The sequence below is a fragment of the Rhagoletis pomonella genome, unplaced genomic scaffold (genome assembly GCF_013731165.1).
Source record: "Rhagoletis pomonella isolate Grant_MI unplaced genomic scaffold, Rhpom_1.0 Rhpom_scaffold_00005, whole genome shotgun sequence".
In the NCBI taxonomy this organism is placed as follows: domain Eukaryota; kingdom Metazoa; phylum Arthropoda; class Insecta; order Diptera; family Tephritidae; genus Rhagoletis; species Rhagoletis pomonella.
Genome location: NW_023458559.1, coordinates 54,084,693 through 54,107,193, shown reverse-complemented (window position 1 = coordinate 54,107,193; position 22,501 = coordinate 54,084,693). Strand labels below are relative to the sequence as shown.

The following is a 22,501-nucleotide window of genomic DNA, read 5'->3' as shown; positions in this document are numbered from 1 at the left end:
CAAACTTAACTTAAAACTAATAAGTAAGTTGAAGTAGAATTTGTTCATATTCATGAAGGGTATGAAGCTTTCGGCAAAGCCAAAGACAACACTGTATTTTCTTGTTTTGTTTGTTTTAGGATGAGCCTTTTATCGTCAATGCAAAAACCTTGCCATGGAGTAGAGGTAAGCTTCCTTTTTAAATTATCATCATAACCCTGTGTAGAAATATAAAGCTACACTTAAATGTCATCTCCTTGGGGAGGAGGCCTATTGTTTTGCACCAGCTATTCCTTGCTATCAATTTTAAAGCTAGTTCAAGTTTGGAATAAAATTTTGTATTTCTTTATGTTTTTATTCTTAGTCTAGAAAAATCTTTAACAACATATGAATATCTCAATAAACTCCTCTTGTTTTAGTTCTAATTGTTAACAATTTTTTACACTAAATATTTATAATCTTTTCCGAATAATCGGCATCCAATTTTACCATTGTTGCAATTGAGCGGCAGAATAGTAGAAGATGGGTTGCTGTGCCTGCTGCTGTGCGGCAAATTGTTGCGGAACGAAGAATTGCTGTTGTTGTGGCAATTGCTGTAGGCGAGCGGGACGGACTTTGGTCGATGTCTTAGCTTTGACGATGCGTGCGGACTTGACGGCAGTGGTGCGTGCACGGGCAGAAGCAGGAGCGCGCAACTTGGCTGGACGGGCCGAAGATTTGCGTACGTTGAAGCGACGACCAGATGTCAAACGCGCAGATTGGATTTCCTCCTCAGCAGCTTCGGCGGCTTCGGCTTGCTCCTCTTCCTCGGCAATGGTGGCTTCGATTTCCTCAACGGGTGTGATTTCGTTAAAAGCTGGCACATCCTCAGCCTCTGGTGGGCCATAGATGAGATCGGGCTCGTGTTCACCCTCTGCATCATCAGCGACAGTAGCATCGACCGCCTCTTCCTCGTCATCAGCTGGTTGCTGTTCAGCAGGTAGATCAACATTCACAGAAACATTTACATCGGCGTCAGGCGCAACGGGTACCTCCGGTGCAGCAGCAGCAGCTGCAGCTTCATCGAATGGAATCTCGGGTATCAATTCTTTGGCGGAGGGGTATGGCGTAACACCAGCTTCTTCGGCGACTTCCTGGCGTGCCAAGAAACGACTGTGTTGCTTGGATAGTTGTAGGCGGCCGTTGCGGCTGCGGTAGCGTGGTGCTTCAGCGGCACAGAGCGCGACGGCCAGGCAGGCGACGAGCAGGATTTGGAAAAAGCGAGACATGATAGTTTATTTAGTTGAGTTTGTTGCTATGCTAGATAGAGTTGGTTGTGAACTGATACCGTTTGTGGTCAGCGGGGACGTTTTTATAGAAACTAAAAAATTCGCAGCGAATGCAAGCAACCTTTAGAGGTTTTATTAAATTAAATACTTAATTTATTTGTGTCTCTTGACTGCTGCATAATTTTTTATTTGTTTTAAGGTAATTTGTGTTTTTGCTTTACTAATTTAAGTTATTTGTTAAAATTTTTTTCTTTTTCTTTTTAGTCCAATTAAGTTTTTTCGGCAACGTTCTTGCCTATTTGAGGGGCGTACGGCACATGCATTGCATAATGAAGCCATTTCAGGCGTCTAAGCCGTAATTGTTAGACGCTATGTTATATTTCCAATTTTTTTTTTTACTATTTCTACTTCTTTTGCTTCTTTTTCCTGCTACTTCTGCGTACGTGACGCGTTGGCGTCGGAAATACTCTAATCATAATTCCGACAGCACCACACTTAGAGGCAGACATGGCCAAAAATACGAACAACACAAAGTAGTAAGTTTTCGTATTTGTTTATTTCTTTGTGTATCGCCTGCTTTGTTGTTAGTGAAGTCATTCAGTTCATATCTAATGTTGCTCGCTCACCTTTATTGCTTTTGAAATGACTCCCCCCACTCACTCATCAGTTCTAGGTGTGTGTGCGTGTCTGCGCTTGAGCTAAACTTTTATGAACGTGCTACAAATTTTATAGCTTGCATTCAAGTGTCCATGGCTTCGCTCGTAACTTACAACAATAAAGTCATAAATAATTTTGTGGCGTCCAGGATCTACATGGCGTATGAGTAACAAGCAATTATTGCTAGTGAGCGAAGTTAGATCAGTTGATGGTTAATTGTGATGGTTTGATATTGCGTACTTCTAATCTACAATTTTACTTTACGTTCGTAATTAAAAGTAGCATTAAAGCAAATTGATGTTTTTATTTTACGCAAAATCTCTGCAAATATTACCACTCAAAGGGAGACTCTAGTCAAGATGTTACCCTGTCTAGCTAAAAGGATGCATCAAAAGAAAGAAAATCAAACTGGTTAACTGTTTGCACGTGATATGTGCCACAGTCACATCAAAGATAAAACAGCAGCAATCAAGACTTTCTGAAGGATCGGGTGTGTTTATGTGGTAGGGAGAATGTGAATAGAACCTAACAGGGTGATTCTGGCTAAGATAGTAAAACTTCTTTCATAATAGTACGTTCACATTGACGAGTTAAACATGTTAAGTTTGCTTGAACAAGTTAAACGATCAAAACATGTTTATAAACAAGTTAAATCGCATGAAAAACAGTCGCGATTGCCGTGTGAATAAAGCACAGGCGCGCAATTCAAGAGATCCAAGTTCGAGTATTCTTTAAATTTCTATAAATTCATTTTAAGTATTTTTTCTTTTTGAACTAAATTTTGTTTCTGAATTTAATTTAATTTTAGTTTTTATGTTCTTTACAACAGAATAGTTTTTTCTTAATCTTAGTTTAATTTTTAGAACTTGTTTTAAAAATGAAAATATTTGTTAACTATTTCTTTAACTTTAAAGCATTATTTATTTATTTTTTAATTTTTTGTTTTAAAAAAATATATTTTTAATTTCATTTGATTTTTAAAACTATTTTTATTTATTTTCCCTTTTATTTATTAGTGTAAATTTTTTTAAAGCAATATATATATATTTTTATAATTTAATTCAATTTTTTAAAAACTTATGGATAGAAGGACAATGGCATAACGCCAAGGCCTTCCTCGTTAGCAGATCTTTCCCGATAGTTGCCAGAATTGAAAATTTCCTTACGATAGACTTTTTTCTTTCGAAAGACTTTGGTTAGTTAAAAGACAGTTGCCAGAATTGCCCTGTAAATGTTATAGAAAAAGTAGATACATACAACAAATAGTACTAGGGGTGGAGGACTCAGGTATTTATTCTTTACAAGAGACCTCCACCCCATTTGGTTACACTGATACATTCACAAACAACAAAGCTTCTCTGTGATTGGCGCCGGCGAAAAGTGTCACAATCACACCAATCCAGCCAGCAACAGAAACAGCAGCTGCAGGCTGAATGCCAGTCGGCTGTGCCACCCGCTCACGTGTACTAGGTGGTCTACCGTGTAGCAGTGTGGCAGAATTTCTTCATGGCAATGTGTCAACATAATCTAAGGTGAGTAATCTGGCACCTTCTTTTTCACTGCCAGTGTCACAGAGCACAAAGCAGAGAGCATTGCACTAAAGGTGGCAGCTCCTGGCAGCAATATCGTCGCCAACGTGAGTTCCCCACAAGGCATTAATTATTGTGACGAGAGTAGTAGGCAGCGTGCGGCATCTTCTGTAGTATCTCGCCATGTAGTCGTGATGGCGATGAGGTGATTCAGCAAAAACTCAGCTGTAATCTGCCGTTTGAATTCACCCTTTCAGGGCTAAAGGATACATATTTCCTTAAATTATATTCCACTATTTATCAGGAAATCGTGCCAGATTTCAGTAGTTTTATATTTTCTTGCCTTAGAGTGTGCTGCGTATTCATTTAGATATTTTGAGCAGGAAATTTTAGATTTTTTTTATCAAAGCCAGGAAAATAAAATAAAAACAAATACTTTTTAATATACCAAGCTCTTATAAATGGACTAAAAATTATAAAGCAATATATCTCAGTCCCATAGAATTTGTTTTGATAACTTTCGATTTGATTAAAAACAATTTTTGAGATTGAAAACAAAAAAGGTGGAGCGCATGCAATAAAAAGCATTAGATTTAATTGACAATAGTCAAACTATGTACATAGCATGATACAATAATTTTTAGAAGGTAGTTTCACTTCTTCTTCTTATCCGCCATATTAGCTATCTGACAGAAAACGTGTTTCGTATTTTTTGTTGTACCAACTTTTTCAAAAAAAAAAATCCAGCTTTTGACGTTGGAAAAATAAAACAAAGAAAAGCCAAACATATAAGTAGAGAAATTTTCGAATATTTTGTAATAATTTTCTTCATATAAAATTAACTGCTGCTTTCGTGGATATTGCAACACACGGAATAGATGTAAGGACACAGCTATAAGAGCCAGCGCACACCACAGACTTTATCGGCCGCCTATTTAAATGATAGGGCTCGCTTGAAATATGTACATGAAGATGTATGGAGGTGCGCACATTACACCAGCTTAATCGCTCTGACCAATAGGTTATGGTGCAATGGAAAGACTAGCGAGCACATCTAAATTGGCGGCCGATAAAGTCCGTGGTGTGCGATGGATCTAATCCTTTTAGTCTGTTCCTTTGAAATTCTGACTAAAACCTGTGGAACTGTCAAACTACAATTTTACGCTCTCAAATGAGAGTAAAAGGAGAACAGATGCAGAAGTGCATAGGAACGCAAAAAGCACTATTTCCTGTAAAAACGTCAGACGGTTTGTTTACATGTCATTGGTACTACACTGATTTGGCTGAAATATCACTAAATAATTATTAAAATCTATACATATTCAAATATTTCGTTGTTTACTTCCATTTTTTAACAAATATAAGGTTCTTTGCTTTCACCGCTTTCTGTTTTTGTTTGCACATGTAAATCAGCTGATCGTTTGACACTTTTCATGAACTTACAGGAAAAAAAACTCCGGACTAAATCCTGTAACTTCTGACTAGGAACAGTTGCTCAGTTACTCTCTCAAATGTGTTCCCACTTACAGGTTTTATGTCAATAGGAACGACTTCCTGTAAGTTCTGACTAAATCCTGTAAACCGGACTGCTATTGGAACAGACTAATTATAAACAAGAAATACTGCTGTTATATTTTCATTTTTATGATTTTTATTCATGTGATTAGCAGTGGCAAAAATGTATGTATAAAATACGTATATTTATATTAAAAATTAAGTGATCAGTTATGAAACATATAAATCTTTACATGGTCTGTTAAAAAATATCTAAAATAACAGGCGATAATCCCCAAGTTCTATATCGTAGCAGTGGCCACATTGCGTGTTTGTCACAGACACGGTTTATGTCAAAAATTTTGAAGTGAAACTACCTTCTAAAAATTATTGTATCATGGTACATAGCATAGACCTAAAATTTCTACAGAGAAAGTACAAATTTGAGATCTCCATAACAATTTGGATATGCGCCCCACGCTTTTCATTTTCAAGTTTCTTTATTTTATTTATTTCCTACTTTTTAGTCTTGTCTGTATAAAATTTATGCATAAGATATTAAAAAAATTCAACTTTCAGTGAAACTCTTTTCAGAAGACTATGCTAGCAAAATGTTGTTTTCTCACGTTTAGTATATACATACATATGTATATGTTAGACTGCATCACCAAACAAAGTTGCGGTTTTTTCGCTGGGATTACAAAATTTATTATATTTAAGACGTCCACCAAAATATTTCGGAAAAATATTAAGATTAAAGTGAGCTGGACCGATTTGAAAATACCTCCAAAAATGGAGTTTTTTAATAAATAAAAATAGTTTCTTAAAGAACTTGTTGATAAAAGTCCCCTCAGATGACAAAACATATTAGGCTTAAAAAATCTGCATAAAAATATTTAAAAATATTTTCAACGGAATTATAATTATGATGCTGCTTTTTACTTTTTCAAGGATTGCTTTACGAAAAACTTAAATAACTGGGCCCAAACTATTCTGATTTAGACTTATGGAATCTCGGTATATAAATATTTTCCCACTGTTTTTATTTATGTGCAAAAAAAGTCATTCGTGTCCCAATTTTCTTTTTCAAATACCAACACATCTTAATTCAACTTTGAATGATGTTCATTAATCCTGCTTTTCTCTTTCATCCTTTGAATGAGCTCATTAGCAATGCAATAAAAAGGGTGATAAAATATCTTTCCAATGATACCTCACAAGTCTAAATCGGAAGAGTTTAGGTTCAGTTCACTGGTTTTTCTTATACCAATCTTTAAAAAAAGTTAAAAAACAGCATCAAAAATCTCATTATTATGATTTCGTTCAACGCTTTTTTTTAATTTTTTTTAATATTTTTATGTAAATTTTTGAAGCTAAACCGTTTTGCCATTTGAGGGGTTTTTTTCAAAAAGTATCTTTAAGAAACTATTCTTATACATACATACTACATTTTTGGAGGTATTTTCAAATCGGCAAGTTTGCTTAAATCTCAATGTTTTTCCGAAATATTTTGGTGGACGTCTTAGAATATTATAGATTTTATAATTCCAATGGAAAAACAGTACCGACTATTTTTTGTATGGGGAATGCTGCAGTCTAATGTACATACATATATACATGTAGCTGCAATTAATTTAATCTAAACAAAAAATGGCGCGTCGTCCATTTCCGCTGTAGCGTATGTAGTGCATATTTTTAGGCGCTATATTTAACTTCTTCTGGCGGGGCGACTTCTCCCTCTAGAGTTTTTCTAATTGTATGTCATTGATATGATACCTACGACGAGGTTGATATCTAGACTATGTTTTCCATAAATATCTTTGTTATATTTATAGTATAAATGGTGGTCTGGACACACAGCATTGCCAGTTGATAAAGCGTTGTAAAAAAATAGTTATTTAAGAATGTTTTTTGACGAGACACAATTATAAGGAAAAAATATAATTAATAAACGAGTTTTTTAGGAGAACAAACAACTTTTCGGCGTAGGTATATGTGTCTGTACGTATAGACACGTAAGTTTAGATTAAGATTACCTCTGTGGGCTAGGCCTAAGGCTTTGTGTTTAGTCTTTAAGTTGTTCGCATTTGCATATGGATATGTGTCTAGGCCTTAAGGCATAGGGCACCATCTTGCAAAGCAAATAAATGAAATAAAGAACATTCGATTATAAGCAAACGAATGGCGAAGACGTGTGTTTTTATTGAAGGTTATAACCGTTGGTCTATTTTAGCAGTAAAAGTTATGTTTCGCAAAAAAATGAGATATATTTGTATTCAAAGTAGGGCACTAAGTAGATTACGGAAAAAATAATGTAGGTAAAATTAATAAAAAAAATTTTTGCCAGAATTATAAAACATATGGAAAACAATGTGTGGTAAAATATCGAAAAGCGAAAATATACTTAAAACCCGAGGAAAAAGATTTCGAAGAAATTGGTGATGAGATTAATGAAATTTTTTTAGAATAAAAAAGTTTGGAAAATAAATTATTTTCAGTTAAAACTAATGAATTTTGTTAGGTGAAAATTCTTATATACATTTATTTCTTATATAAGAACATACTTACTAATACCTCCGTCAATCTCATTTTACAATTCAAATAATGAGTTTCTAATTATAGTTACGGCCCTGAAAGGGTTAATGTGGCTGCCAGAGCTGATGGAAGCCTGCGCGCTGTGGCTTCGATAGGGTGAAAGTGATGTTTAATTCTTTTAACGTGGCAGCATTATCTGCTGGCACAATCTGCGTATGCTACCTGGCTGCCTTGCCTATCACTTGGCTGCCGTTTCTAGATAAAAAAAAAAACATTTATTCGTAGATTGCGTCCGAACTCTTTAAAATTCAGTAGCGCTAGCTTTAATAACACATAGACCCTATATAACAAAATTTTAAATGTAACACAAAAGCAAACAACTTTTTTAATTTGCAATTTGCATAAGAAATGCTTAAAACCTTTTTAATATTTTTTTCAAATCTTGTTGCGGCTTAAAAAATGGGTTTAAACTTTGGTATAGCTAATAGAATATTTAAAATTTCTGAATTACTGAACCATTTGAGCCTTTTGCATCGACAGCGACGATATCTTTGGAGCCCTGGCACATGAGTATTTTCACACCAGCGTGTATTCGTGGTTTTATTTTCCATTCACAGTCGTGGAACTCACTTCCACAGAAATTTCGGGCAAACATATCGTCACCTTAAGTCACAACTGTCGACAACAAACCAGTCCTCATCAGTGCGTCCACAAAGGGGATTTGAAAAATGTTTGGACATTTGCAACATATGACAACTTCTTGCCACCGTCATCGTCCATCCCTTACAGAAATCGGTTCCCAGTATGCCTTTCTCCCACAGCGTCAAACATTTCAGCGCAGCTTAGTGTGGATTTATTGCCAAAGCCTGTTGTCAGTGTAAATTGACCGTGACACAAGAAGCGACTGCCAACGATATGCAAGCAAGCTGTATGAGCGGGCTGAAGGAAGTGTATATATGTATGTATATACATATATATATGAGTATATATTTCAGTTTGTCCGATGACCGCGGTGTTTGGCGTAGGGAGACGGGGAACGCGCAAAAGAGGGGAAAGAAAATTATTCCGCATTCTATATCGGCTTACCGGTGTGTGTCCAAACAACTAAAATAAACTGGCAACTGTTGAATTTACAATTTCGCATAGAATTACAATTGTTGCAATCAAGCGCCTTTTATTCTCCGTCTGCTACAACTAAGTATGTACTCGGCCATAAGCGGCTTATGATCAATGCACCAATGCACCAATGCACCAATGCAGTGTGCTGGCCAATTATATTCGGATTTAATACTCGAAGCATGCAAACTAAGTATGTACATAAGTACATATGTATGTATGTATGTGTGTAAAGCGAGCAGCTCTTTGAAGTACTCAAATGAATGAATAAATAACGGCGATTGGAAGCACTAAAATAAAATGCTACATACTACATAAATACATTTCCATATAAGCGTGTGCGTATTTATATCGAGATTTTACGATTTAATTGCTGCAGCTAAAAATTCGTTGTCTTAAATTTTTATTCGAGTTTGTGACTGTAATTACAAGCAAATATTTGCAAATAAATATGTATACAAATGTGCATGTAATGTGATGTTAAAGACCCCTTTTGAATTGCTTGTTAAACCACTATGAAGTGCTCATAAGTTTTTATTCGAAATTGTCAACTCTCTCTCTCTCTCTCTCTCTCTTACTGCCTTCAAATTTTATTCATAAGAGCCTTTTAGCCTTTGGTCGTATATTCTTATCGCTTATGGCCTGCGGTGCAACAGGAGGTCGTGTGCGTGATTTGTGCTGGCCACATTTTATTGTGGCTACCTGTTGGTTTTGGTTTTGGTTTTGGTTTTGCCGTTGGTTGCTTTAACTGCTGCCGACAATCTGCTTGCCAAATGCAGCAAGAGTAATGCTTTGCAATTTACGACTTGCAAGTGAAGTAGGTAATTTTCTAGACTGTTACTCATACGCATAGTTGAGTTCTTACGAGCGTTCATAGACTTTCAAGTCAATTTGTGCTTGCTACGGACTATATGGCGTGCAGTTAGCTGTCTGCCTAAATTTTATAGCAACCACACACTGAGAGGCTATTGCGTTGCAATCTGTCTATGAGTAGCAGGTAAGCTACTGTTTGAAAACGTGAGCCTGCAGAAATTGATTTGGATTTAAAGTTAATATTTTCGAATAATAATCAACAACAAGAGGGCTGAAAAGCTTTATAGCATATTATTACGATACCGATAACGATAATGAATACTGCCAATAGCGGTAATAAAAATGATTTTCACAACGATGAGAAAACCGATAACGATTAATTGCATCAAACCAGTGATGGGCGAAATTGTATTTACTAAGTATTAAGTACTAAGTACAAAAGTATTTAGGTATTTGCGTTGTGGAAAATACCAACTCACAATCTACATACATAAGTATTTTGGATGTTGCTAAATGCCAAGTATGCTAGTGTTCACTTACTTTCCCCGCGCTAAATACTTAGTCTAAAAGTATTTAATTAGTTTCACCCAACGAAACAGCGCCTACAGAAGTACCTTAAAACTTTGGATTCACCAAATACCGCGTACAAAAATATTTAGTGGCCTTGTCTTTACTAAATACTTGATAAAAAAGTCCTCAGTATTTATAGCTCTAGCAAATACTAAATACTGGCTATTTAATCAAAGTAAAAATTAAGAATTTCCAAATTTTCGAGACTATTTCAAAATTTTCGAGACTGCTTTGGGATGTCTAGGATTTTCAAAACTGTATCAAGATTTTTGAGGCTATTTCGGCATTTTTGGTACTATTTCAGGATTTTCGAGATTTTTAAGATTAACAATTTCAGGATTTTCCAGACTACTTCAGGTTTTTCGGACTATCGGGATTATTTCCGGATTTCCGAGACTTCTTCGAATTTTCGGGACTACTCCGAGATTTTCCTAACAACTTCAGGGTTTTTGGGATTCTAGGCACTATTTCGAGATTTCCGGGACTACTTTGAGGTTCCTAGAATGTTTGGAGTTCTCGCGACTATTTCGAGATTTTCGAGACTGTTTCAAAGTTTCTAAGCTTCTAGGGACTATCTTGGATATTTCAAGACTGAATATATCTATAATTATCCATAAGTATATCGATAAGTATATCAATAGAAATATCGATAAATATATCAAAAAATATCGATAAATACAACGAAAACTCTCAAATAGTCCCGAAGATTTAAAAGTGGTCCCAAAATAGCTCCGAGAATTACGAAATAGTCTTGAAAGTCTTGGTTTAGTCCTGAGTAGTTCTAAAATCCCGAAATAGTTCCCCAAATGAGTTGTGGTGAGAACGGGTGTGATGAGTTGAGTTGTGCTGAGTTAAGATTTGGTGAATTTAGGTGTAGTAGGATGAGGTGTGGTGAATTTGTGTGTGTTTATTGATCTTTGTGATGAGTCGATTTGAAGTGAGGTGAAGTGAGGTGTGGTAAGGTAAGTTGAGGTGAGTGTAAGCTTAGGTGTTATTTTTTTTAATTTCTTCTAAATCATCGAGACTAAATACCTTGGTACTTTAGTGAAGGTATTTTGGATCTGCAAACTGCATTAAAAAACTGATAAATCCCTAAGTATTTTTTACTTGGGTATTTAGCAACTTCCCAATATCTAGGTTTATTTTACTTGGATATTTAGATATCTCTAAATCCTAAGTATTTGAGTATTTAGTACCCGAACTGATACTTAAAATACAAAAGTATTTAGGAATGCCCATCACTGCATCAAATGAGTAACACCATGCTTCCAATTTGTAGTAGTCACAAGGTTATTCAATACAGGCAACATATTTATTATTTAAACAGGCGTATTCCAAATATCTAGACTTCTGCGCCACCTAACGGCCAAATGTTTTTGTGGAGATATTCCTTCATGCAAGTAATATTCATTCCAAATATGAACCATATCAGGTAATTTAAACCGGGTTTTCAAATACCTCGACACTGGCCCTAATTAGGGAATTAATTAATCTTTCATTTAGCATGGGTTCCGAGAAAGTTTCAAGTCTGTGGCTCATCGAGAAGTTGTTTAAAAATTTATTGCAAGATTTGATTACACACAGGTGAATCTTAATAAAAGTTTTTAAGAGGATATACACATCGTTTTTCTTTTTCAAAATCTATTTGGAAAAGAGCGTAAAGGCATTCCTCACTTGCACCAAAGTCCTTCTATATAAGCGCAAAATGCGCTACGTTTTCATTCGAACTAAACTAAAAAAGTCCCATCGGAGATCTAATATTAACCCCAACTCCTAGCGTTCTTTAATGCACCACAAATAAAATTGTATCTACTTACATACCAGTTTCTCTCATAAATCAATTAAGAAAACGCATAGAAAAATTAATGTCAAAAGTTCAGCCACAATTTGCGGTTAATAGTGTATTTTTTCAACCCACTTAACTACCCACAAAGCATCGCTTGCCGCCATTCTCCCCACAAAAGTAGCCAGTCAGTCAACGGAATGCGCATACAGTAAACCCCCTCCCACTTACTACTATCTATAGAAAAAGCCGTCACATAAAAAAAAAATAATATAAACCGCATAGCCGGCAAGCCACATAAATATCTGAGCATCGTCGACGTCGCGACGACTGATGGCCGCAATGGCATTTTAACCTTTTCGCATTTGCCATTTGGCGCGTAATCAACACGTGGTGGTAACGTTTACAATTAGGCACAAAGGCAAGCAGCCAGCCAGGCTAACAGGCTACCAGGCAGCGAGATATCGAGACACACCGCAGCTCGCACAAAAAGCGCATGGAAAATGAAAGCAGCAGCAGCGCTGCAAATCTCGGCGCACAAAAAAGTTGTAAAATGCTGAAACTTAGAAAAAGTTACTCGTTAAATTAATGAGTTAAAGGCCAAAGAAATAAAATAAAACAACACGTGAAAATTAGTAGCAAAAGATGCAAAGTAAACATATTCACATAAATTTCAGTTGTTCCCCCTCATTCTTTTTTGGCTGTGAACTCGCATTGCGCCTTGGTCGCAACTAGTACATACAACTTTGGCTGAAAAAAATCCTTCGGAGGGCGCGTAAAAGGTGAAAGTGTGAATGGGTGCTTCCTCTGCGTACATTCGCATTTATTTTATTTAAAAGATTTATTTAAATCATCTTTAATGCTACTAGAGCACCGACTAGCGCCCACCCACTGATTTTAAGTTTGGACTTTTAATGGGGAATTCAGTGCATAGCAGAAAAATTACGCGGCTGTAGGAATACGTAATTTTTTATAAGTTTTTTTTTCGTAAAGTTAATATTTTGCGGTGGTCACGTCTTCTTTGGATGTAGGTCAGTATATGTTTGGCTTGGCAGAAGCATTGCATCTGTAGCTATTACTTTTAGTCTATGTGGAACACTTGTAATGGATTAGAGCGTCGCAGGATTCATATCACGAATTGACTGATGTCCTAGACTAGAGTGGTTAATTGTTGAATTTAAGTTGTTTTGACTCTGAGGTCAATGAAAAGCCAGATATCTATACACTAGAGAAATGCTGCTAAAAGACCACAAATCTTGCAGAGATTACTGAAGCACAACGTTAAAGGCCGAGTCGCGTGATTTCATAAGCCTTACAATACCTTCACGATAGATTTTATAGCTGTCTTCCTAACTTATTACACTCAAATATAATGCATTAAAATGCTTGAGTTAAGCTTTGACTTTCCTGTTCTAACGGCGTTCTTCATTCATCTTCTCTTTTTCCTGGACAGCCTTAGAAACGCTCGTTGAAAGTTGATGTTCTCAAGGTTTTTAAATAAGATCCACTAATCGGGCCACGTTTTTGCACTCTTTTTGATATGATTTCCATGTCAGTGGACATTTGTCGCCTCTTATTTAAAAAATGAGCACACCCATTAATTTTTATTACAAAATTCTACGATAACTGAAAAACCATCGTCATTTCCAGTTTACTTGGTCTGAAACGGATTAGCGAATTTCCAATCTCCCTCCAGAGCAGCTCTCCACTTCGGGCTTAACTTCTATTACAGTGGGTCTCTTTGACGCTTTCGTTTATTCTTTGCTTTCTAATTCCTTTTTAATTCATTCACTTTTTCTTTTATGGATTGAGCTAACATTTCCCCCATCAGCTAGATACGTACTTATTTTCAGCCAGTCCCCCGCGTATTCTATGTTTGTCGCTGCTTACTTGGCGAGTTTCCAATTATGATAGTTTTCAGTGCCATTAGTGCTCGTTGTTAGCTACGTCTAACTAGTCACAGACACCGTTTCAACCCTCAGACGCTAGACGTACGCTTTCACATACAAATTCCCTTATAAAATTACCGCTGAGTTGATTGTATCTTGGGGGTTTGGCGTCGCCAGTCGCCAGTCGCCAGTCATCTTGAGTTGTTCTTCGTTGGGGCTGAATTTGTAAGTCATCTAATAAGGCCGCAGTGTTGTAGATTCACAGAAGCAAATACAAATACCATTACAAACGAGCGCTCTGCTATTCCTTTGCGTTGACAGTGTCTTGTTTAGTCCCTAACTGTGGCATTTTCTGGCTTGGCAACGGACATCTACGTAATTGTTATCGTTGTTGCCGTTGGGGGAGTCCACCTTTTCCTTCGTTACTTTACATTTAGCATCCGTTTTCCTTTTGCTGCTTGCTGCAGTTGTTGCCCTTAACTTCTTTAGTGGCAGCTGTTTGCTGCTTAAGAAGCTTAAAAATTCCAAGTGACGAAATGGCAATAAGCAGTTCCAGTTGGCAGTTCCCAGCTGCTAGCAGCATGGCGCGGTTGTGGAGCAGGTGGTGGTGCTGGCGGCAGAAGAGTGTATTTATATAAGCAGGTGGACAATGAGTGTGACAAAGCAATTTGCGGGAATTGTAACAATTCAGTTTCCATTTGTGGTGGTGGAAAAATTACGATTTTATTGTTGTAGTCGTGAAAGAGCTTGTGGGCTAGTGCCCCGCTGCCCGAATTGCGTCGCTTCGACAGAACGAAATCATTATTTATGATTATTTTGTATTCTCAGATTTCTAGCGTGGCCGTCGGTGTTGAAAAGTATGGAGCGCTGCTGCTCCGTGGCACTGGCGGTGTAGGTGACCTGCTCGCACGCATATTCTAAGAAAAGGTGTGCGGTTGAGCAGCAAATAGGGACTTTGCAAATGATTAAATGCACTTTGGTGGCACTTAGTAATAAATGTTTGCCGCAAGGACATTTCGCAGCGTCGCGACGGTGAGAAAAGCAACAAGCTTATTTCGGAATAAAAAAGGACCAACGACAATGACAAGTTTGCAGTTAGCGTTCAAACTTTTCGATTTTTTTTCCATTTGCATACATTTACAAAAGGAACAAGTCAACAGCCAGGGCGTAAGGCTTTCTTTTCGACGTAAATATCTTTTGTTGGGCTGCAAATTAAATTTTTGTCATGACTTGTTAAAATGAAATATTTTCTATTACAAACAACTGGCTTTATTGCCTTAAGGGGCCTTTTTATTGCGAACACAATGTAATTTTTTAAACTAATGACGCATCCGATTAGGAATTAGAAAATTATGGCTGTCAAATGAATGGCACACAAATAGGACGGCAATTTAAATATATTTAATGCCATTTACCATTATTTATTCGTTTTAAACCTTGAGAATACTAATATAATTTTTTTGTCATTTATTGCCACTGTTCCCTTGTGAGGTTATTTGAGAAAAAATACATTTGTTTAAACATCCAATTTAAATAAGGGCTCAAACCAATGCAACGATAGCTCGAGCAAAAATTGAGATATGTCACCGAAATAAGGTATACAACTTGCCCGTTATCCAAGGCAGGTTGGTATTGAAAATGGGCGAAATCGGACTGTAACCACGCCCACATCTCCTTTAACGGTAATTTGGAGAAATACGAAATCTTCGATAAATCAGTAAATATTAAAGCTAATTTATTCAAAATTGATGTTTGCAACAATTATTTACCAAGAAATACGTTTATGGTAAAATTTTGGAAAATGGGCGTGGCACCGCCCACTTATGATCACATATATGTATATCGGTAAGCGTTCTACCAATTTGTACCAAACTCGGTACGGTTATTGTGCTTGTCACATAAACGCAAAACGTTGAAAATTATTGAAATCGGACCAAAGTTACGGCCGCTTTTCATATAACGGTAACTTTCAGAAACACTAATTTAGTCAAAATTGATACACCCCGGCCTACCATCTAGCGGTAGGTTTCGGAAAGGTGAAAAACATATATTAAATACTTGCGCTGGGTATTTAATGTTCGGCTCCGCCCGAACTTAGACTTTCTTACTTGTTTTAAATTTTTTTGTCGAAGATGTTACGGTTTTCTTCCATATCAAAATAAGCCGTGTTTATTTGTTATGTGAAAGCAAATGGGGGAAAAAATAATACATAATTCTAAAATACCAATGGCATTTTTACCTATTTGAGACTTGTACCTTATTCTACTAGAATTCAATAAGCTGCAAATCTGCGAAATCGAATTAAAAAAGCCGAAATTTTTACGAAAGTTCGCTGTTTTTTTTTTTAATATTTTACATGACTTTTGATAAAGAATGAGCTATATTTTTATAAAACTAAAACCAAATTTAAATAACAAAAAAAAAAATAAAATATGTTAAAAATTGTCAAAATGTGGTGCGGCTATAATTTTTTCGATTAATCAATCAAAAACATTAAAATTTGATTCCGAGTTTTTTTTTTATGGCTGAATTTCTTTATTCATTCTGAACGTTTGGAATAAACTTTTTTGTTTACTTATTCTTGAGAACGTTCCTCATGATATGTTAACGTATATTTCAAACACATTCTGTTTATTCCGGCTGTGAAATGAGATTATCCGGAATGTATAAAGAAATGCAGCCTATATGTTATTTATAGGATCATTTTTTGTCCTTATTCGACTGGCATAAATATGGTCACCGTACTTATACGCAATATAAACACGACGAACGCTTTGGTGAATGGTACTCGCTAGCGGCTAGCGGCTAGCGTGTGAAACAAATGCACAAAACCTTCGTGGATTCTAAAGTTTTAACTGACACTTTAATTTGCTTGCGAATATTAATCCATCGCATTCAATTGTGCTATTTTCGCACTATTTAGCTACGACGTGCTATGTTTGAGAACATCCCCAATGCTCTAAAAATCTAGAAAAACGGTCGGGTATTTATAAATGTTTCAAAAAACCGCGACATTAGTTGGCTTGTGTGTATAGTGCATGTGGAAAAGTTGCAGCACAAAAACCAAATTCTACATACAAATTTTAGCGCTGACATGAATTTAAGGTAACCAGTTCGTAGTGGTGAGATGACGTGCGCAGAGAAATTATTACCTCATGAAAATTCAATTACAGCTCTTCGCTGCCATAGCGTCGCCGCCCCTTCGCCTCTACGTATCGACAGACATTCGTACTTATTTAGTATACAGAGTCACATATGTATGTATATACATATGTAAATCCATTTAACATTAAGTTTCAATGCTTTGAATCACTTTCCATGTGCTGCGGTCCTTAAAACTCACATACACACTCACTCACATGCAACTGAATACCAAAATTTATAAGCACTTAAACATAGCACAGCACATAATGTGTGGCATTCTATGTAGCACATTAACCGCGTTCACCGCACTCTGCTGCTCGGTCCCGACACCTCTGCTCCCCTAATCAGCTTTTCCTATTCACTTTGCTAAACCGAAGCTTTAGCTCTCAACGCGTGGAGCCAACTTATGTTGCCAAAACATATGGAGTTTTTAGTAACAATTTTTTTTTTGTCTGCGCTGCGGCCGCCCCTCGGGCGTAACGCTACTTTGAACTTCGGTCCGCGCGCCACTGCTGCCACTGCTGCCACTGTTGCTCTTATACATTTCAGCGCTTTGCCAAAACATTTCCACATTTTCACCACTTTCGCGGATTTGCACATTCAATGAAGCTTGACGCTGACTCAACAGCGAAGAGCTGTGGTGCAGACGGACGGCGCAAGTGCAAGTTATGGGTGGCGCGCTAGTTGGTGAAATGGTGCACGAAAATAGCCCAAGCATAGAATTTGCTGTCGCTATTTATACGCTTTGGTATGTCCGTATATGTATATAGGTATGTACATACATATAAACTAACTCACACACACTCTACTAAATAATCAAGCATAAGTAGGTGCTCAAGTTTATTGAATGTGCTGACGCTCTAGACCAAAGCGGAAAACACGACGCCGCGGCGAGACTACATCGCTGCGTCAACTTTGACTCTACTTTCGGTCGCCCAGCCCAGCGTTGAGCTCATCAATGGCTGCGAAAACTATTTTCAAGTCCATTTCAACTAAATCTTCAGCCATCTCCGCACTGTTGCCGGCAACCGCAGACCGTTACTGCTTGCCAACAGCACTCAACAGCTGCGCGCAGGGACCCCACTCTACACTCAGTAACCGCTATGTACCTGCTGCTCCACATGTCAGGAGTGTTTTTGGGCAGCATACTTTGATGACATTCTGTTTTTGCAACGGCCACACACACTCTCTCTTTCCCTCTGTCAGCTGATCCTCCGCCTGTCCGAATAGTTTTGGCCATCTTTATCGCCGCTGCCTTTGTGCTGGCTGCCGGTTTTTTTTGTAGTGTCGGCGGTGACGCGGTTTCCTGGTCACATTAGAGCAAACTTATGCAACCACAAAAAAAAGTGTTCTTCCCCTACTTACACGTGTATTTGCTGGCATGTGAGTGAAATTGTATGTGTGCGCATTTGTTAGTGACTGTCAAAGTGTTTGAATTGAGAATTGCTTCTTCGATGGCCACAAAAAGTAGCATAAGTGGGCCAACTAAGTATGCGCCGAAAAGCAAGATAAATGTTTTGTGGCAAGGTCTATGGCAAAGGAGCGAAGGTGCTGGTTTAGTGAGAGTTGCCAACTGGTTCGCCAGTGGGAAGTTATCAAAATGAATAAATATTGTGACAAAGATCTGGTTGTAGGCTAGGCTAATAGCTGCTGGACCAGGAGCGCGATGCAGAAAATATTCTATCATTCTTGTACTTGGAGAGGTATGTCTTAACGCCGGATAGAAATCTCCCTTTTGTATTGAGAGCGAACATTAGCCCAAACTGAAAAAGTTCAAACTTACATATGCCAGCTGATGCTTCTTAATCCAAGCTACCAAACCGAGGCTGCACGGCTATTGCTGGTCTGGTCCTCTTGCGGACAATGGTTCGTGCTTGTCTCAATCTATAAGATTTGTCTTAGACTTAGTGTCATACCTATGGGTTGGACACTGGCGAAGGCAGTGTTCATTTCCGAGGGAGGCAGACTATTCCACGTGAAGCCAAGCGACCTTCGACATATAAGCCTTACTTCCTTCTTTCTCAAAGTTCTGAAAATACTACTGGACACAGCTCTGCATAGTATTTACGTTAGACGTATTCCTAGATATCGAGGTGCATTTAATAATGTTCTCCCAGGGGCTGTTCTCCCCGCCCTAACCCACCTTGGGGTGGAGCACTCCCTTGTAGAACTTGTTCCTCGCCGTTTAGGCGTAATAAACTACGTATATCGCTGCATTCCGCACGGCAGTGTCCTTTTCCCACTCCTTTGAAATCTCACGGAGAATATCCTGCTGTCACGGTTTCAGGGACCTGGTTGCCAGGTCATCGCTTATGCTGATGATCTTGCCCTGACAGAAGTTGGTAAGCACCCCTCAAGTTTTACGCGACCTGGTGCTGTAACCGTTTTGGACACCTAAGAGACAGGCCTTGGTGTCAACCCAGAAACGACGGGCATGATTATTTTTTCAACGAAAATAAAAATTGCTCGGCTACAACTTCCTTCCTTGAACGGCATTGCGCTGACTTGTTCGGAGGAAGTTAGATATCTGGAATGCGTGCATGATGATCACGGTGGTGTTACCCTCAACGCCGACTAAAGCCCTAGAGATCCACTTCACTTTTTACCAGTGGACCTATTTATATGGTAAACTACAGGCAAGCTGTAGTGCTATTAGACTAAACGCGCTGATCAGCTGGAGTGATACGATATTCGGACACTCTAGAATTCTGGAAGATCTTCCATAAGCCCTAAGGCACCTGCACTACATAGTCACGCCCACTGGAATGATGAATCATTTCCATACAAGAATCAAGGGATGAGTGGGCGGAGGATTCAGTCCTGCTTTCGTACTCCGACTCATCAGCCATCTAAACTGAAGGCTCCAAGTTGGATATGAAGGTGTGAAGTGGGGTACACTCGCAAGAACGCTCACTTAGCCTCTGTTTTCGTCTCCAGACCAGTGTAGCGTTCAACCTGAACTTACAGAAATTCTTCTATTAATTTGAATGCAGTAGGTATCTTCTCTGATAGTCAGGCAGCTATCAAATCACTTAATTGTGACAAATCGTCGTCGAGGATTGTCATAGAATGTAGACGTAACCTAAATGAGCTGGCAAGGAGATACGTACCACATGCCGTGTCACATAGTGGCCTAAGTGTGCCGTTCTCCTGTGCTGGATGGGGACAGCCAAGATAACCAAACCTACTTAGTTAGAGGTAAGTCCTCTGAATTGATTTATGCAAAAAGATCGTCCAACGTTTTTTTTTAGTTGATCGCTGTTTATTTAGAGAAAGGTTTGCGATATGTAAGTGTGTATATCCACCTCTTTCTTTAAGAAGCTTTCTAAATTTTTTTCGTAAAAATCACAAAACTACGGCAACCTTTGCGTTAAATTCACTGTTATGGGGATAAACCTTTTATCCGGTGATTGAGTTTGCGGCTGAATCATTCCACAGTCAGTGCAAGTGAGCAAAGCGCCTGACTCTTATTTGCCGGTTTGAGTGTAAATCCACTTTGTGGTGGCAAAATTTACACAAAATGAATTTTGCAATTTCGCAATGGCGTGCACGTCAGCTAAGGACTCACTAACGAAACTAAATATTTGTGTAAGCCAATGAAGTTCGCGAAATTGGATTCCAACTGGTAACGCGTGTGGGTTAAAAACCAAATGAAAACACAATTTTTCGTTATAAAAACATTAATTTCGTTTATAGAAAGAATCGTTAATGCGAATATGAAAATATAAAACTACATATGTAAGAAACTACAATGACTATTAGCTATAAAAACGAAAAAGGAGTATGTAGTTCGGAACTCTGAGGGTAGTGCGTAAAAATAGAACTGTGTTTTGATGAAACTATGTAAATGATTCCATTAAAACTAAGCTAACAATAATTTCTTTCCCATTCAGCTTACGCCAAGCGGCTACCAGGCATGCACGTAACTACTCGTGAACAGCAACGGTTCTTCGAAATGCGTTGGCACCACTTCCACCGAGTGCACAATCGGCTGCAGATATTCCTCGCTATCGGCGTGCGTGAAACTGCCCAAATGTTCCAGGTGCTCTACATCCGAATCGACGAGCACATAGTCGGCCTCGGTTTCGATGAGCACTGCCGTTGCGGCATTGTTATTTTGCGTCTCGGGTGCCTGTTCGGCAGCAGCAGCAGCAGCAACAGGTACACTCACATCGTCGTTTTCTTTCTTGACTGCCTCCTTATCTTGCTTCTCTGTTTCATCCGCAATCGGTTTTTGGTGTTCTTCTCTCTTATCCGGCTTGTCAGCTGCTTTGGTTGGCTCGTCCGCGGATTTCTTGCCAAAGAGCGCATCGCGTACGCGCGTAATGAAGTTGGGTTTATCGGTTTCACTTTCCTTGCTTTCTTCGCTGGACTTCTCGTTCTCAGTTTGCACTTCCACACTCAGCTCGGTGGCCTCATCGGTAGAAACAGCTGTGTTGATGTCAACATCTTCGGGCTCTGAAATGTTCTCTTCCAGCTCGCGTGCGAGTCGTGGCGTGCTAAGGAGTAGCAACTTGGAGGATGACGGAGCGTTGGACACATACTCAGCGTTACTCAGTGGTACATCTTTTGCAAGATCATCGCTTTCGTGAGCGTTTACTTTAATGCTAGCCGCTTCGTCTCCGCTTAAAGCTGGCGCGAACTCCTTTTTGCTGTCATTGACTTCATCTTTGGACTTCGCGGCTGCTTCTGGCTGCTTTTCTTCCTCCTCTTTTTGCTCTGACTCCTCTTTTTCCTCGTCTACTGTATCCAAAGAAATCTCAATGCCATCTACGGTGCTCGGCGCTGGATCTAGCGGAGCTACAGCAATCCTTACCATTGCATCTTGATCCTTGCTGAGCGCTGTGGAATCCGCCGCAGGTGGATCGTTGGTTGTGCTCTCCGGCGGATTACTTGCTCGGGGTTGCGCCACTTCCAATGGCGAGTCAGCTGGTTGCTCATTGTTACGCAGTACGCCTGCATGTATGGGCGTTGCAGTGTAAACAATGATGCCTAACGCTGCCAAGAAAAGCAGTTTGTGCGACATTTTGAATCAATTGTAATGTATGTTTTTTTGGGGATGGTTATTGTTGCTTCGATTTCCAGTTATTAACTGATTTTTAATTCCGAATAATCCGGCCTTTATATAAAACAAAGAAATGTACGCTACGCTACGATTCTAGCAATCGCGCCAGCAACTGAGCGCGAATGTTCTCGGGCGGCGTATGTATTCGTAGAATATAATCTAGTATGAATTTGACCCTGGCAACGACCAATGGGGATTTTTGTTTTGATTGTTAGCTTTTTGTTTTTGTTCTAATTTTTTATTTCAGTGAATTTCGTAGAATTTGCTAATCGTTCGATTATCCTATTTTATATATATGTATATATATATATATATATATATATATATATATATATATATTACACTTGGCTGACTGGGTATTTTTTACGAAATTTGGCAGCTGAATGCCTTTTTAACCGTCGCTTTGCCGGAAATTGTAATGCACGTACTGTTGCTTTTTGTATGTACATATGTATGCACGCAAATACCAGTTGCGTATCAGAATTAAGTGACTTAAACGACTACATACCACATACATATGTACGTACCCTACAGGGAAACTCCGAACTAGCGAACCAAGTTTCTAGTTCTGTACCAGACCTTTATCGCCAAAAACGAACCGGTCCGATAGTAACTAGATGCCCACCGAATCAAAAGCTGTGAAATGTGGTACTTTTAAA

The 22,501-nt window shown here is 38.3% G+C and overlaps 2 protein-coding genes across 2 annotated transcripts; both read right to left on the bottom strand.

Annotated features, from left to right (window-relative positions):
- Positions 1-389: 389 nt before the first annotated feature.
- Positions 390-1,373, bottom strand: LOC118739927. The gene has a single exon (XM_036471428.1). It carries the CDS (start codon positions 1,245-1,247, stop codon positions 465-467), a length of 783 nt encoding a protein of 260 aa, XP_036327321.1. The 5' UTR covers positions 1,248-1,373; the 3' UTR covers positions 390-464.
- Positions 1,374-20,433: 19,060 nt separating this feature from the next.
- On the bottom strand, positions 20,434-21,934 carry LOC118739233 (cilia- and flagella-associated protein 251-like). The gene has a single exon (XM_036470439.1). It carries the CDS (start codon positions 21,801-21,803, stop codon positions 20,685-20,687), a length of 1,119 nt encoding a protein of 372 aa, XP_036326332.1. The 5' UTR covers positions 21,804-21,934; the 3' UTR covers positions 20,434-20,684.
- Positions 21,935-22,501: the final 567 nt, after the last annotated feature.